Raw genomic sequence first — 13349 nt, forward strand, 5'->3', positions numbered from 1 at the left:
TGTGTATGGTGTTAGGGAGTGATCTAATCTCATACTTTTACATGTAGCTGTCCAGTTTTCCCAGCACCATTTATTGAAGAGGCTGTCCTTTCTCCACTGTACATTCCTGCCTCCTTTATCAAAGATAAGGTGACCATATATGTGTGGGTTTATCTCTGGGCTTTCTAACTTGTTCCATTGATCTATATTTCTTTTTTGTGCCAGTACCATATTATCTTGATTACTGTAGCTTTGTAGTATAGTCTGAAGTCAGGGAGTCTGATTCCTCCTGCTCCATTTCTTTCCCTCAAGACTGCTTTGGCTATTTGGGGTCTTTTGTGTCTCCATAGAAATTTTAAGATTTTTTGTTCTAGTTCTGAGAAAAATGCCATTGGTAATTTGATAGGGATTGCACTGAATCTGTAGATTGCTTTGGGTAGTAGAGTCATTTTCACAATGTTGATTCTTCCAATCCAAGAGCATGGTATATCTCTCCATTTGTTTGTATCATCTCTAATTTCTTTCATCAGTGTCTTACAGTTTTCTGCATACAGGTCTTTTGTCTCCCTAGGTAGGTTTATTCCTAGGTATTCTTTTTGTTGCAGTGGTAAATGGGACTGTTTCCTTAATTTCTCTTTCAGATTTTTCATCATTAGTGTATAGGAATGCAAGAGACTTCTGTGCATTAATTTTGTATCCTGCAACTTTACCAAATTCATTGATTAGCTCTAGTAGTTTTCTGGTGGCATCTTTAGGATTCTCTATGTATAGTATCATGTCATCTGCAAACAGTGACAGTTTTACTTCTTTTCCAATATGTATTTCTTTTTCTTCTCTGATTGTCATGGCTAGGACTTCCAAAACTATGTTGAATAATAGTGGTGAGAGTGGACATGCTTGTCTTCTTCCTGATCTTAGAGGAAATGATTTCAGTTTTTCACCACTGAGAATGATGTTTGCTGTGGGTTTGTCATATATGGCCTTTATTATGTTGAGGTAGGTTCCCTCTATGCCCACTTTCTGGAGAGTTTTTGTCATAAATTCATGTTGAATTTTGTCAAAAGCTTTTTCTGCATCTATTGAGATGATCATATGGTTTTTATTCTGCAGTTTGTTAATATGGTGTGTCACATTGATTGATTTGCATATATTGAAGAATCCTTGCATCCCTGGGATAAATCCCACTTGATCATGGTGTATGATCCTTTTAATGTGTTGTTGGATTCTGTTTGCTAGTATTTTGTTGAGGATTTTTGCATCTATATTCATCAGTGATATTGGTCTGTAATTTTCTTTTTTTGTAGTATCTTTGTCTGGTTTTGGTATCAGGGTGATGGTGGCCTCATAGAATGAGTTTGGGAGTGTTCCTGAGTCCTCTCCCTCTTTTTTCTTGATGAGTCTGGCTAATGGTTTATCAATTTTGTTTACCTTCTCAAAGAACCAGCTTTTAGTTTTATTGATTTTTGCTATTGTCCTCTTTGTTTCCATTTCATTTATTTCTGCTCTGAACTTTATGATTTCTTTCCTTCTACTAACTTTGGGTTTTGTTTGTTCTTCTTTCTCTGGTTCCTTTAGGTGTAAGGTTAGGTTGTTTATTTGAGATGTTTGTTGTTTATTGAAGGAGGATTGTATTTCTATAAACTTCCCTCTTAGAACTGCTTTTGCTGCATCCCATAGGTTTTGCAGTATGCGGGCCTCTCACTGTTGTGGCCTCTCGCGTTGTGGAGCACAGGCTCCGGACACACAGGCTCAGCGGCCATGGCTCACGGGCCTAGCCGCTCTGCGGCATGTGGGATCTTCCCGGATCGGGGCACGAACCCGTGTCCCCTGCATCGGCAGGCAGACTCTGAACCACTGTGCCACCAGGGAAGCCCATCCCATAGGTTTTGGATCCTCGTGTTTTCATTGTCATTTGTCTCTAGGTATTTTGGGATTTCCTCTTGATTTCTTCAATGATCTCTTGATTATTTAGTAACGTATTGTTTAGCCTCCATGTGTTTGTGTTTTTTACGTTTTTTCCCCTGTAATTGATTTCTAATCTCATAGCATTGTGGTAGGAAAAGATGCTTGATGTGATTTCAGTTTTCTTAAATTTACTGAGGCTTGATTTGTGACCCAGGAGGTGATCTGTCCTGGAGAATGTTCTGTGTGCACTTGAGAAGAGAGTGTAATCTGCTCTTTTTGGATGGAATGTCCTATAAATATCAATTAAATCTATCTGGTCTATTGTGTCATTTAAAGCTTGTGTTTCCTTATTAATTTTCTGTTTGGAAGATCTGTCCATTGGTGTAAGTGAGGTGTTAAAGTCCCCCACTATTATTGTGTTACTGTCGATTTCTTCTTTTAGAGCTGTGAGCAGTTGCCTTATGTATTGAGGTGCTCCTATGTTGGGTGCATATATATTTATAATTATTATATCTTCTTCTTGGATTGATCCCTTGATCATTATGTAGTGTCCTTCCTTGTCGCTTGTAATAGTCTTTATTTTAAAGTCTATTTTATCTGATATGAGTATTGCTACTCCAGCTTTCTTTTGATTTCCATTTGCATGGAATATCTTTTTCCATCCCCTCACTTTCAGTCTGTATGTGTCCCTAGGTCTGAAGTGGGTCTCTCGTAGACAGCATATAGATGGGTCTTGTTTTTGTATCCATTCAACGAGCCTGTGTCTTTTGGTTGGAGCATTTAATCCATTCACATTTAAGGTAATTATTGATAAGTATGTTCCTATTACCATTTTCTTAATTGTTATGGGTTTGTTTTTGTAGGTCCTTTTCTTCTCTTGTGTTTCCCACTTAGAGAAGTTCTTTCATCATTTGTTGTAGAGCTGGATTGGTGGTGCTGGTGCTGTTATCTTTTGCTTGTCTGTAAAGCTTTTGATTTCTCCATCAAATCTGAATGAGATCCTTGCCAGGTAGAGTAATCTTCGTTGTAGGTTCTTCCCTTTCATCAATTTAAATATGTCATGTCACTCCCTTCTGGCTTGTAGAGTTTCTGCTGAGAAGTCAGCTGTTAACCTTATTGGAGTTCCCTTGTATGTTATTTGTCAATTTTCCCTTGCTGCTTTCAATAATTTTTCTTTGTCTTTAATTTTTGCCAGTTTGATTACTATGTGTCTCGGCATGTTTCTCCTTGGGTTTATCCTGTATGGGACTCTCTGCCCTTCCTGGACTTGGGTGGCGGTTTCCTTTCCCGTGTTAGGGAAGTTTTCGACTATAATCTCTTCAAATATTTTCTCTGGTCCTTTCTCTCTCTCATCTGCTTCTGGGACCCCTATAATACGATTGTTGTTGCGTTTAATGTTGTCCCAGAGGTCTCTTAGACTGTCTTCATTTCTTTTCATTCTTTTTTATTTATTCTGTTCCGCAGCAGTGAATTCCACCATTCTGTCTTCCAGGTCACTTACCCGTTCTTCTGCCTCAGTTATTCTGCTATTGATTCCTTCTAGTGTAGTTTTCATTTCAGTTATTGTATTGTTCATCTCTGTTTGTTTGTTCTTTAATTCTTCTAGGCCTTATGTTAAACATTTCTTTCATCTTCTCAATCTTTGCCTCCATTCTTTTTCAGAGGTCCTAGATTATCTTCACTATCATTATTATGAATTCTTTTTCTGGAAGGTTGCCTATCTCCATTTCATCTAGTTGTTTTTCTAGGGTTTTATTTTGTTCCTTCATCTGGTACATAGCCCTCTGCCTTTTCATCTTGTCTTATCTTTCTGTGAATGTGGTTTTTGTTCCACAGGCTGCAGGATTTTAATTCTTCTTGCTTCTGCTGTCTGCCCTCTGGTGGATGAGGCTATCTAAGAGGCTTGTGCGAGTTTCCTGATGGGAGGGACTGGTGGTTGGAAGAGCTGGGTGTTGCTCTGGTGGGCAGAGCTCAGTAAAACTTTAATCTGCTTCTCTGCTGATGGGTGGGGCTGGGTTGCCTCCCTGTTGGTTGTTTGTCCTGAGGCGACCCAGCACTGGAGCCTTCCCGGGCTCTTTGGTGGTGCTAATGGCGGACTCTGGGAGGGCTCACGCTAAGGAGTACTTCCCAGAACTTCTGCTGCCAGTGTCCTTGTCCTTATGGTGAGACACAGCCACCCCCTGCCTCTGCAGGAGACCCTCCAACACTAGCAGGTAGGTCTGGTTCAGTGTCACTGCTCCCTCCCCTGGGTCCCGATGCGCACACTACTTTGTGTGTGCCCTCCAAGAGTGGAGTCTCTGTTTGCCCCAGTCCTGTTGAAGTCCTGCAATCAAATCCTGCTATAGCCTTCAAAGTCTGATTCTCTAGGAATTCCCCCTCCGGTTGCCAGCCCCCCAGGGTGGGAAGCCTGACCCTGGGAGGGGCTCAGAACCTTCACTCCAGTGGGTGGAGTTCTGTGGTATAAGTGTTCTCCAGTTTGTGAGTCACCCACCCAGTGGTCTTGGGATTTGATTTTATTGTGATTGTGCCCCTCCTACCATCTCACTGTGGCTTCTCCTTTGTCTTTGGATGTGGGGTTTTTGGTGAGTTCCAGTGTCTTTCTGTTGATGATTTTTCAGCAGTTTATTGTGATTCTGGTGCTCTCACAAGAGGGAGTCACCTCATAAACTTTTAAGCACCCTACAAATGTCAGTTAATCACAGTAATAAAGTTATTTGAGAAGGGCTGCTGTTCATCAAACATTTGGAACTTTTGGGGGGATATAAATGTGATAGTGTATTTGATAAGTAATTTAAATGAGACTGACATTCATTACCATTTTAAAACCTTAAATACAAGTGATTCACATTGTAAACTCTGGGCAACGTTTTCTTCATAGGCTGTTTCACATTGGGTGACTATAACCTCCCATGTTTTCGTAAGCAGTTTTCATTTTCTTGATATTCAGAGTTTCTACACGTGATGATTACTGATGACTTTTTGCCCATCCTATGGACATAAATGAAAGAATCGCTTTGCATACAGTAAATAGCAAAAGCCTTCTTTCAAATAATTGCTTGTTTCTGTTTCTGCAGAAACCAATGTAATAAAATCAGAGTAGGAGAAGGTACTTCACTATATGAAATTTAAAACAAATACACAGATTTGGGTTTCTCTTTTTTTCTCACAGATTTACACTACTTGGTGAAATGGACATTGACGGTATCTCCTACGAGGAGCTTTCCCCACCTGATGAAGAGCCTGCCGAGAAGAAAAAGGAGGAGCTCAGGAAGAGACAAGAACTACTTAAATTAGTGAACTTTTCAAAGTAAATGATTTATTACTGTTCATTTGGTAATTTCTTTAAAATAACTAGTAATCTAAGTGTGTTCTTTACTAGTGACAATTGCTGTACATTATTTCGGCAAGTTAAATCAAATGCATTTAGTATTGTTTTACCCTTGTGCTTTTGTGTACTGTTCCATGAATTTGAGGCTTAATAGGATATTGATCATTTTTATTCTATTTTAGATCTTAGAGAAATGTGCTTGTAGGTAAATATAAGTGGCCTAATACAGTTGTTCAAAACAGGTTAACACTGGAACAAAAGGAACTTTGCCGTTGTAGACTGAAATTATTAACCTACTTAGATCGACTTGCAACATATGAGGTAAGGAGTATTTTTTTTTTTTTTTTTTTTTTTTGCGGTACGCGGGCCTCTCACCGTTGCGGCCGCTCTCGCTGCGGAGCACAGGCTCCGGACGCGCAGGCTCAGCGGCCGTGGCTCACGGGCCCAGCTGCTCCACGGCATGTGGGATCCTCCCGGACTGGGGCACAAACCCGCGTCCCCTGCATTGGCAGGCGGACTCTCAACCACTGTGCCACCAGGGAAGCCCAGGAGTAGTTTTAATCAAACCAATTATGTTCATTTGATCTGTCATTATAAATGCTAAGGCTGCCTTCATATGTGATATTCTTGGTCTTTAGAACTATTTATGTGGGAAAAATTCATTTTGTATAGAAGCAGGTTCTCTTATACATCAGTTTTGGTAAAATTTAGAGATTCATGAAAGGCCAGAAGTTGCTTTGTTAGTCTAGGGAGTAGAAATGCGTTAGCCATCTCTGAGAATCTATGTTTCCTAGATTTATGATCCTTTTCATTTACTTTTATTTTACATTTAAACTTTAGGTTATGGCATATAGCTGTCTATAGTACCAAATTCAGTATACACTGGGTTTTAATAATCCTAATATGAATATTTCTGACTTGTTTAATTTTAATGATTTATTAGTGGTTTGAATTTAGTCGGTTAAACTTTGATCCTAATTATGGCCAGAGTTAGTCACTTGAACTTAAAGCATACTTCAAAATTGTTTCTTCGGGACCACAGACACAAATATCCCATGTTGGGCATTTCAGTAGCACTCTGTACCATGAGATTTAGGTATTGTTAAAGGCGTGAGAAGCATTTCATAAAATAGACATAGTTTAGATTGCTTTTTCACATGACCCTCATAGCTTACATTACCCAGGATTTAGTATAAATTTCCCACCTTTGAAATTTGACTTCATTTGCAGTTTACTTCCTCCATCTGTCTCAGCCTCCCTTCTGCGGTCACACCGTGGCTTTTGGTATTGGCGCATAGTAGGGACTCAGTAAACATCACATCTGATAACGTGATGCCCGTCCCCATAGTAATGGAGGTACTTAGTACTTGTGAAGCCTGCAGGCAAATAAAAGCATTTGATTCTCCAGCTGTTAATACAATAGAATGTTTTCAGACAAAATACTAGTGACAAAAGAGGACTATTTCTCTGGTTATTAGTAAACATGGTAATTAGTATATCACTTCATACAAACAAGTTACAAAACATTCCTAATAGTTTTATCTGTAGTACAACTCGTTTGACTGTTGGATGGTCATATTATTTTAAAGCATATCCTTTTATTATGTCCGAGTTCTGTGATATTGACATAATATATAAAAGCATATTGTGAATTACTGATGTTGGTACAGATGTAGTTTATTATTTTTTATAGTTAGCTTTAGTTTCACTGATGAGATCTTAAAAAGAAAAAGTTCCATAAAATATTCAGAGTTTCACGTTCCAGTTAATTTTATGATTTTTTAGTTATTGAATTGCTATTTCCTAATTGACAGTAGTAAGTGCATTTATTATTACATGGTAATAGTGAAATTTAAAGTATTTGTTGAGCCCACAAAAATGGAATTAAGTTAAGCTTTTGAAAAGTACGTGAAGTTGATGAACTTGGCCGTTAAAACTTAGAAACGATGTTCTGATACAAGGACTAACCAGCTAGATAGTGGTAGAGATAGGCATTGCATTTTAATCGTAGGGCATGGCTTATTTTATTAATTCTGTGATAAATTAGATAAAAATGGATTTATTTACATTTTACACGAGTTCCTACTGTATGCCAAATATTATGCCAGTGATGGTGGTAGAGAGATGAACAAGGAATAGTCCTTGTGGAGTCCTCATTATATGGGCAATAAGTGATGATAATGAAGATATGAAGAACTGATGAGGGGGCATGTGGAGCAAAACATTAAATTTGTCCTGGCGATGTCCAAGAAGACCACGTAGGAAGTGATATTTCAACTAGTCCTTAAAAAAAGGGAGGCTGACTTAGGGGGCTATAGGACTACTGTGTGGGGGGGCGGGATGCAAGCATAGAAGCTCCATAAGGGTAAGGGTCTTGTCTTGTTTGCTGCAGTATCACCAGAGCTCTGAACGAGACCTGGCTTGTTGAGCTCAGGAAATATTTGAAGAAATCAGTAGTTAAGAGAATACCTTAAAAAATACCAGCATATTTGTTGAGGACTTACTGTTTGCCAGCCAGTGTCTTAGGTACTTAATTCAGATTATTTCTTGACAGCCCTTTGAGGCAGGTATTGCTATCCTCTCAGTTTATGGATGTGAGGCTTAGAGAAGGTAAGTATTTTGTCTAAATAAATAGGAAGCAAGAACCTCCTCTGAACATCCTCTTTCTCCCCTCTTTCCTATCTCAGTAAGTTAATACAGTTAACAAATATTTATTGGCTATTTATTATGTGAAAGCCAGCATGCTAGGTATCTGGGGTTCAGCATAAACACAAGAGAAATGAGGCTGAAGTCATCCGCTGTAGTGGGGAGCTGTACACTAGCCACTGCCATGGCTAACTCCTGTTTATTCTTTATGTTTCAGCTTTGGCGTCCCTTCTGGGAGGCCTTCCCTGTCCTCCCAGGACTAGTTTTAGCACCCTTCCTATGTGTTTCCCTTTACCTGTTCTTATTGCTTGTTCGTCTTCCCTACTGGATTTTGAGCTACTTGGAGAGCAGGGAAGCTGTATTATTGTTCACTGTATCATCACTGCCTATCACAGTGCCCCTTGCACATTACTGACACCTAATAAATATCTGATTAAAGGATGAATGGTTCAATCTGCAATTTACATAGATCATTCCAGCAGCAGTAAAGTTAATCTGAAGTTCTCACACAGATATGACAGGTGCCCATAGTACATAGCCATGTATAACTGTTGCTTATTTGTTTTTACCAGGTGGTGGATTTTGCTTGTCCTACTGTAATTTTACTGCCTATTTCATTTACTTCTGGATTTTTTTTTTAATTAACAGCATTTATAACTATAGCCATTTTCCAAATAAAGACAAGAATACAGATGCAGTACTTTAGTTAACAGTTGAGAGTTTAATTAATTCAGGCCTTATTTATTTAGGTAGGCAGAGTTGTAATGGTTTTTAATATTTTCTTGTCACCCATATTTAAAAGCCTTTCCATTAAATCACTGTTTCCCCTCAGGAAATCCTCAGAGTGCCTCATGCATCTGAACAGAGGTATGATGCTGAATTCTTTAAGAAGTTCAGAAATCAGAATATTGTTCTCTCAGCAAGAACTTATGCTCGGGTAATTTCTTTTTTGTAAATAAAACAATTATGGTTATTAACACTTTCTAAGTCTTTGAGCCATGCAGTTAATGTTATTGCATGCGTATATCATTACATTTCCTTTCTGTGTTGTACTATATTAATAAATGTAGAGAAAGTAGAATCATGTTAAAATTTTTTTATTCATTATTCTGAGTTCTAAAAATAATTTTTAGAGCATTAGGTTGAGAAAAGTGATACAGACCTGGAAAAATCAGGAATCTTTCAAAGCACTTCATATCAGAACTGCATAAAAAAGTTAATTTTAAGGTTTTGAATGTTGTCATACAAAATCACTCCTTTATTTCTAAGGTTCACATTAGAAACTTGCCCTTGCCTTCTGTACAGGAAAGTAATGTACAAGCCCTAGAAATTCTGTTCACTTACCATGGATCTGACCTGCTTCCTCATCGCCTCGTGATTCTCTCCAATTTCCCAGAGACCACTTCTCCACATGAATATTCCGTTTTGCTCCCTGAAGCTTGGTATGTACTATGTTCACTGAATTTTACCTTTTTGCTAAGTAACAATTTTTGTTTCATGCTAAACATATTAAATTAAAAAAATTTAAAATGTAAACAAGTTAAACCTTTTTTTCTGATTATAAAATTATTTCTAACTTATTTTTACGTGATCCTGAGGCCAAACCAAAATATGTCTAGAATAATAGGATTACTGTAACGTACGGAATGTGAACTTTACTTTTTTTTTTTTGAAAGTCTTCTGCTACTAAAAAAAAAAAAAAAAAAAAAGTCTCCTAGCTTTATGGCTATGAAAAAGAAAAAGTCTCCTAGCTTTATGGCTATGTACTCAATATATACTGTTTTATGGTTAAGAACAGTTTTTAGGATAACAGTGTCTGTTTGAATTAGTTGTATCTTTTAGAAATTGAAGTGTAGTTCTGACAATATTAGGTTGTAGGTCCAGGGAACCCAGGAATGTCCTGGGGATCCTGCTTTTCTCAACAACCTTTTCTCCCTATGAAATTCCAGAGGCACAAAGACAGATGGGAAATCAAAGTACCTCTTTCCCATTATACTAATGCTCCTTATCTCATTTGAAGGCTTTTTGATAATTGGGTTGTGACATAGACTCTTAAGACTAGTGGGACCATTAAGACCCAGTTGTACCACCTGGTGGGCTTCCAAAGGCCAGAACATCACTTCCTGAGAATGAAGAAAAGAGAATATACAGTTGACCCTTGAACAACACGGGTTCAAACTGTGCAGCTCCACTCATACATGGACTTTCTTCAGTAGTAAATACTACAAAACGACATGATCCTCAGTTGGCTGAATCTGAGGATGTGGAGCTGTGTGTACAGAGGATCCACGTGCATGGAGGGCTGACTATAAGTTATATAGGGGTTTTTGACTGCATGGAGGGTTGACACCCTTACCCTCCCTGTTGTTCCAGATTCAGCTGTGTTTGCCTCAGTGTGTAGCCTGGAGATGGGCAGGTCATCAGCCCCAGGCCTGAATGCCACCTGGGAGTAGCATACCTTGCTTCTGTCTGACCACATAGAGGCAGAAGGGAAGAAAGAATATGTCCATTTGTGAGACCTTTAATATCTGGTAAACTAGCCCACTAGTAAATGTGACTCAGTCATTAATTGCACCCTTTCTGAATTTGTTTGCCCAGTCTTAAAAAGAGTTGAGAGTCCCTGTCTTGCTTACTCATGTTGCATACTTTTAGTAATAGGTGAATTGATCTGTATGAAATCTGCTTGTAAACTATAAAATACACTGTAAGGGATTATGACGGCTCTGACTGAAATCATTGTTACAGACTCTCGCTACTGGCAACTTACAGTGATATGGGAAGGGAACTGGGGATCATTTGGCTTCCTCATTCCTCCTCTGCACCTCCCTTGCATAGTTGTAGACTTAGGTGTTGACGATAATGACCAGCATTTATACAGTAATTACTATGCATTTGGCACATACTTACATCCGGTCTCCCAACACTTTTGGTATTATCTCTGTTATTATAGAAAGCTGAGATTTATAGAGGTTTAATGGCATATTAAACTTTATGTAAGTGCAGCCAGGATTTGAACCTTTTTTTATTTAGAGTTGTAAGTCAGTAAGCTCTAAAAATAGAAGTTATAAACTCCCTATTTTGCATTACTGTTAGTACTAAAATGTAATTCTTTGTTATGATAAAAGTGAGCAAAAAGAAAAAGCTTGGGATGTACCTTTCAAGCAGTTTCTTTTAGATCTGAATACTGATAAGTAAATGCAGTCTATAAATATGTATTTATAAATATTTCAGAATATAATTCATTTATTTTCTGCCTATTCACAAAATAGATCTAATCTGAATGGACATGACCTTTTCTACTGTACATTGTTAGTATAGAGAAAAGGGCCACTGTCTTAACGTTTTTTCTAAAGGTAATTTCTCCTTAGATTTGAACTCATTTATTTGCATTGTCTTCTGATGATTGCTTAGATAAACGTTTGATTTTAACCTGAAATTTCAGAATTGGTTTTTAGAATAGTTTTACAATGCCCAATGCTATATATTATCTTTGAAAGCCCTATCTATGGTTCCTTTTTGGTGGCTGTCATAACTGATTTAAATGGCAGTAAATACTTTGGGTATATCATTGCAGCAGAGGGTAATTAGATGTTATTTCAACTCTTTCTTGTGGGATGTGTTGCTTAGACAAACTTGGAAAAGACTGATTTCTTGTGAGTCCTTAAGTTATAATCATTTTAAATATATTGAGAAAATATAGATTTATTTTTTTCTTAATCTTTGTTTCTCAAGAAAGTCTTTCACATTGATTATATTTGTGCTATAGTTAGAAAGACTGAGAAAGAACAGTAGATTTTAATAGTAATGTCTTTTATGTGACTGCAAAGCGAAACCACAGTTATGTCTCAGGCATAGCCTCTTCTGTGAGGTCTTCAGTAATTGTTCCTTTCCCTATATTCTCATAATTCTTTGTTCATTCTTGCAGTATAGCACTTTTTATTTTGTATTATAGTCAGTCATTTTTATTACTGCCTTTCTCCCCCTTGTTCTCTTCTGTAATAAACACCCAGCCTTAAACTCACTAACTTCAAGATGGAGGCCATCTCTTCCTGAGTTTTGGATCCTCAGGGCCCAGGTGTTTGTGTAGTGGTTCTCTAAAGTTGTTTGCTAACTGGATAAATTAGGTGCATTTTACACCCATTTACAAAAGAGATGAAAAGATGTCCTGCAGGGATTGCAACAGAATATGCTTTCACTTATTAACAAGGGAGGTGTCCAGGTGATGTTTCTCCAAGGCTCCCACTGCCTTAAAGCTTCAGTTGCTATTTTAGCCCATAGTTGAAGCCTGTACTCTTCTACCCTATTCAAAGTTTTACTCTAATGGACGTGGAGATCCATAAGATACAATCGTAGGACTTATTTCCCTTTTTTAGGAAATATATTTTTTGAGTACTTGCTATTCATTTTCAAATCACTTGGAAACTTTGGGTCAGATGGACACAAAGTGTCTGATTGTTGGACTGTAAACACCCCTCGCTGTTTGACCGAGCCCCTTCTGCATGCCTGGCGCTATGGTAGGGGTCTTGAAATGCGTGAACAGTTTCTCTTCAGCAGGAGTCATCAGGTATGGTTTACACAGGAACAGAAGTTCCTGCTTGCAGCATCATGCTTTCAAACTGAGGAAGAGATGAGTTGACATGACTCTAAATCCGCAGCCTTTTTTGCTTTCTCTCTCCTTCTCCTCAGTTACAATGTTTGCCAGCTCCTGAAATGGTCTTGCCACTTCCTTGTTTACTGCCTCGGACAGCTGTAGAACTTTCTGTGTGCGTGCCTTGTTTTTCTGTGAGCATATACATTGCTCAGTGGTAGAGCCTATATTTCATCCTGCTTTATCTTCTCTTCAGCCCGCCAACTTGTGTTTTGTAAGTAATAATGACTTTTTAATTATCTGTTGAATTGATTAGAAACAAGTCACTAAGCTCTAAATGGACGGCTCCCAAACGCAGAATGACCACGGAGCTCCCCACTGCCTTCCTTCAGCTTGCTGTTGGGACACTTGGTACAGTGCCCTGCTCTCTCCACTCTGCCACACTGGCAGTCCCATGGGCATGCCAGGTCTTCCCTCCCCACCCCCCTTAGGGCTTTTCAAGGTTAGTGTGCTCCCGCTGGGTGTGTCCTCCTGGATCTTCACATGACTTGGTCTCTGCTCAAAGGCTCCCTCTTCAGAAAGGCCTTCCTCAACCACCCTTCCCCATTGCTTCCACTCCCTCCTCTCTCTGCCCTTATCTCAGTTTTCTTTTCTAGCACTTACACCTAACATATTATATGGTTATTTATTTGTCTCCTCCAGTTTATCTATCTTCCTTGGCCGTTCTATTTAGAATTTTATCCTCACTTTATTTTTATTTATTTATTTTTGAATTATCCATTATAATTATAAAATTATCCATTTTATACACATCAGTGTCTACATGTCAATCCCAATCTCCCAATTCATCCCCCCCCCCCCCCCCCCCCCCCCCCCCCCCCCCCCCCCCCCCCCCCCCCCCCC

At 38.7% G+C, this 13349-nt stretch overlaps 1 protein-coding gene across 1 annotated transcript in view; it reads left to right on the forward strand.

Moving 5' to 3' along the window:
- The window catches only part of NBAS (NBAS subunit of NRZ tethering complex), a 360677-nt gene that overhangs the window by 86063 nt on the left and 261265 nt on the right, over positions 1–13349 (forward strand). The window contains exons 18-21 of the mRNA XM_007471211.1: positions 5054–5191; positions 5455–5533; positions 8691–8795; positions 9164–9300. Of these exons, the coding sequence (XP_007471273.1) occupies positions 5054–5191; positions 5455–5533; positions 8691–8795; positions 9164–9300 (459 nt within the window). The remainder of the gene's footprint in view (positions 1–5053; positions 5192–5454; positions 5534–8690; positions 8796–9163; positions 9301–13349) is intronic.

The sequence above is a fragment of the Lipotes vexillifer genome, unplaced genomic scaffold (assembly GCF_000442215.2).
Source record: "Lipotes vexillifer unplaced genomic scaffold, Lipotes_vexillifer_v1.1 scaffold604, whole genome shotgun sequence".
Lineage (NCBI taxonomy): Eukaryota > Metazoa > Chordata > Mammalia > Artiodactyla > Lipotidae > Lipotes > Lipotes vexillifer.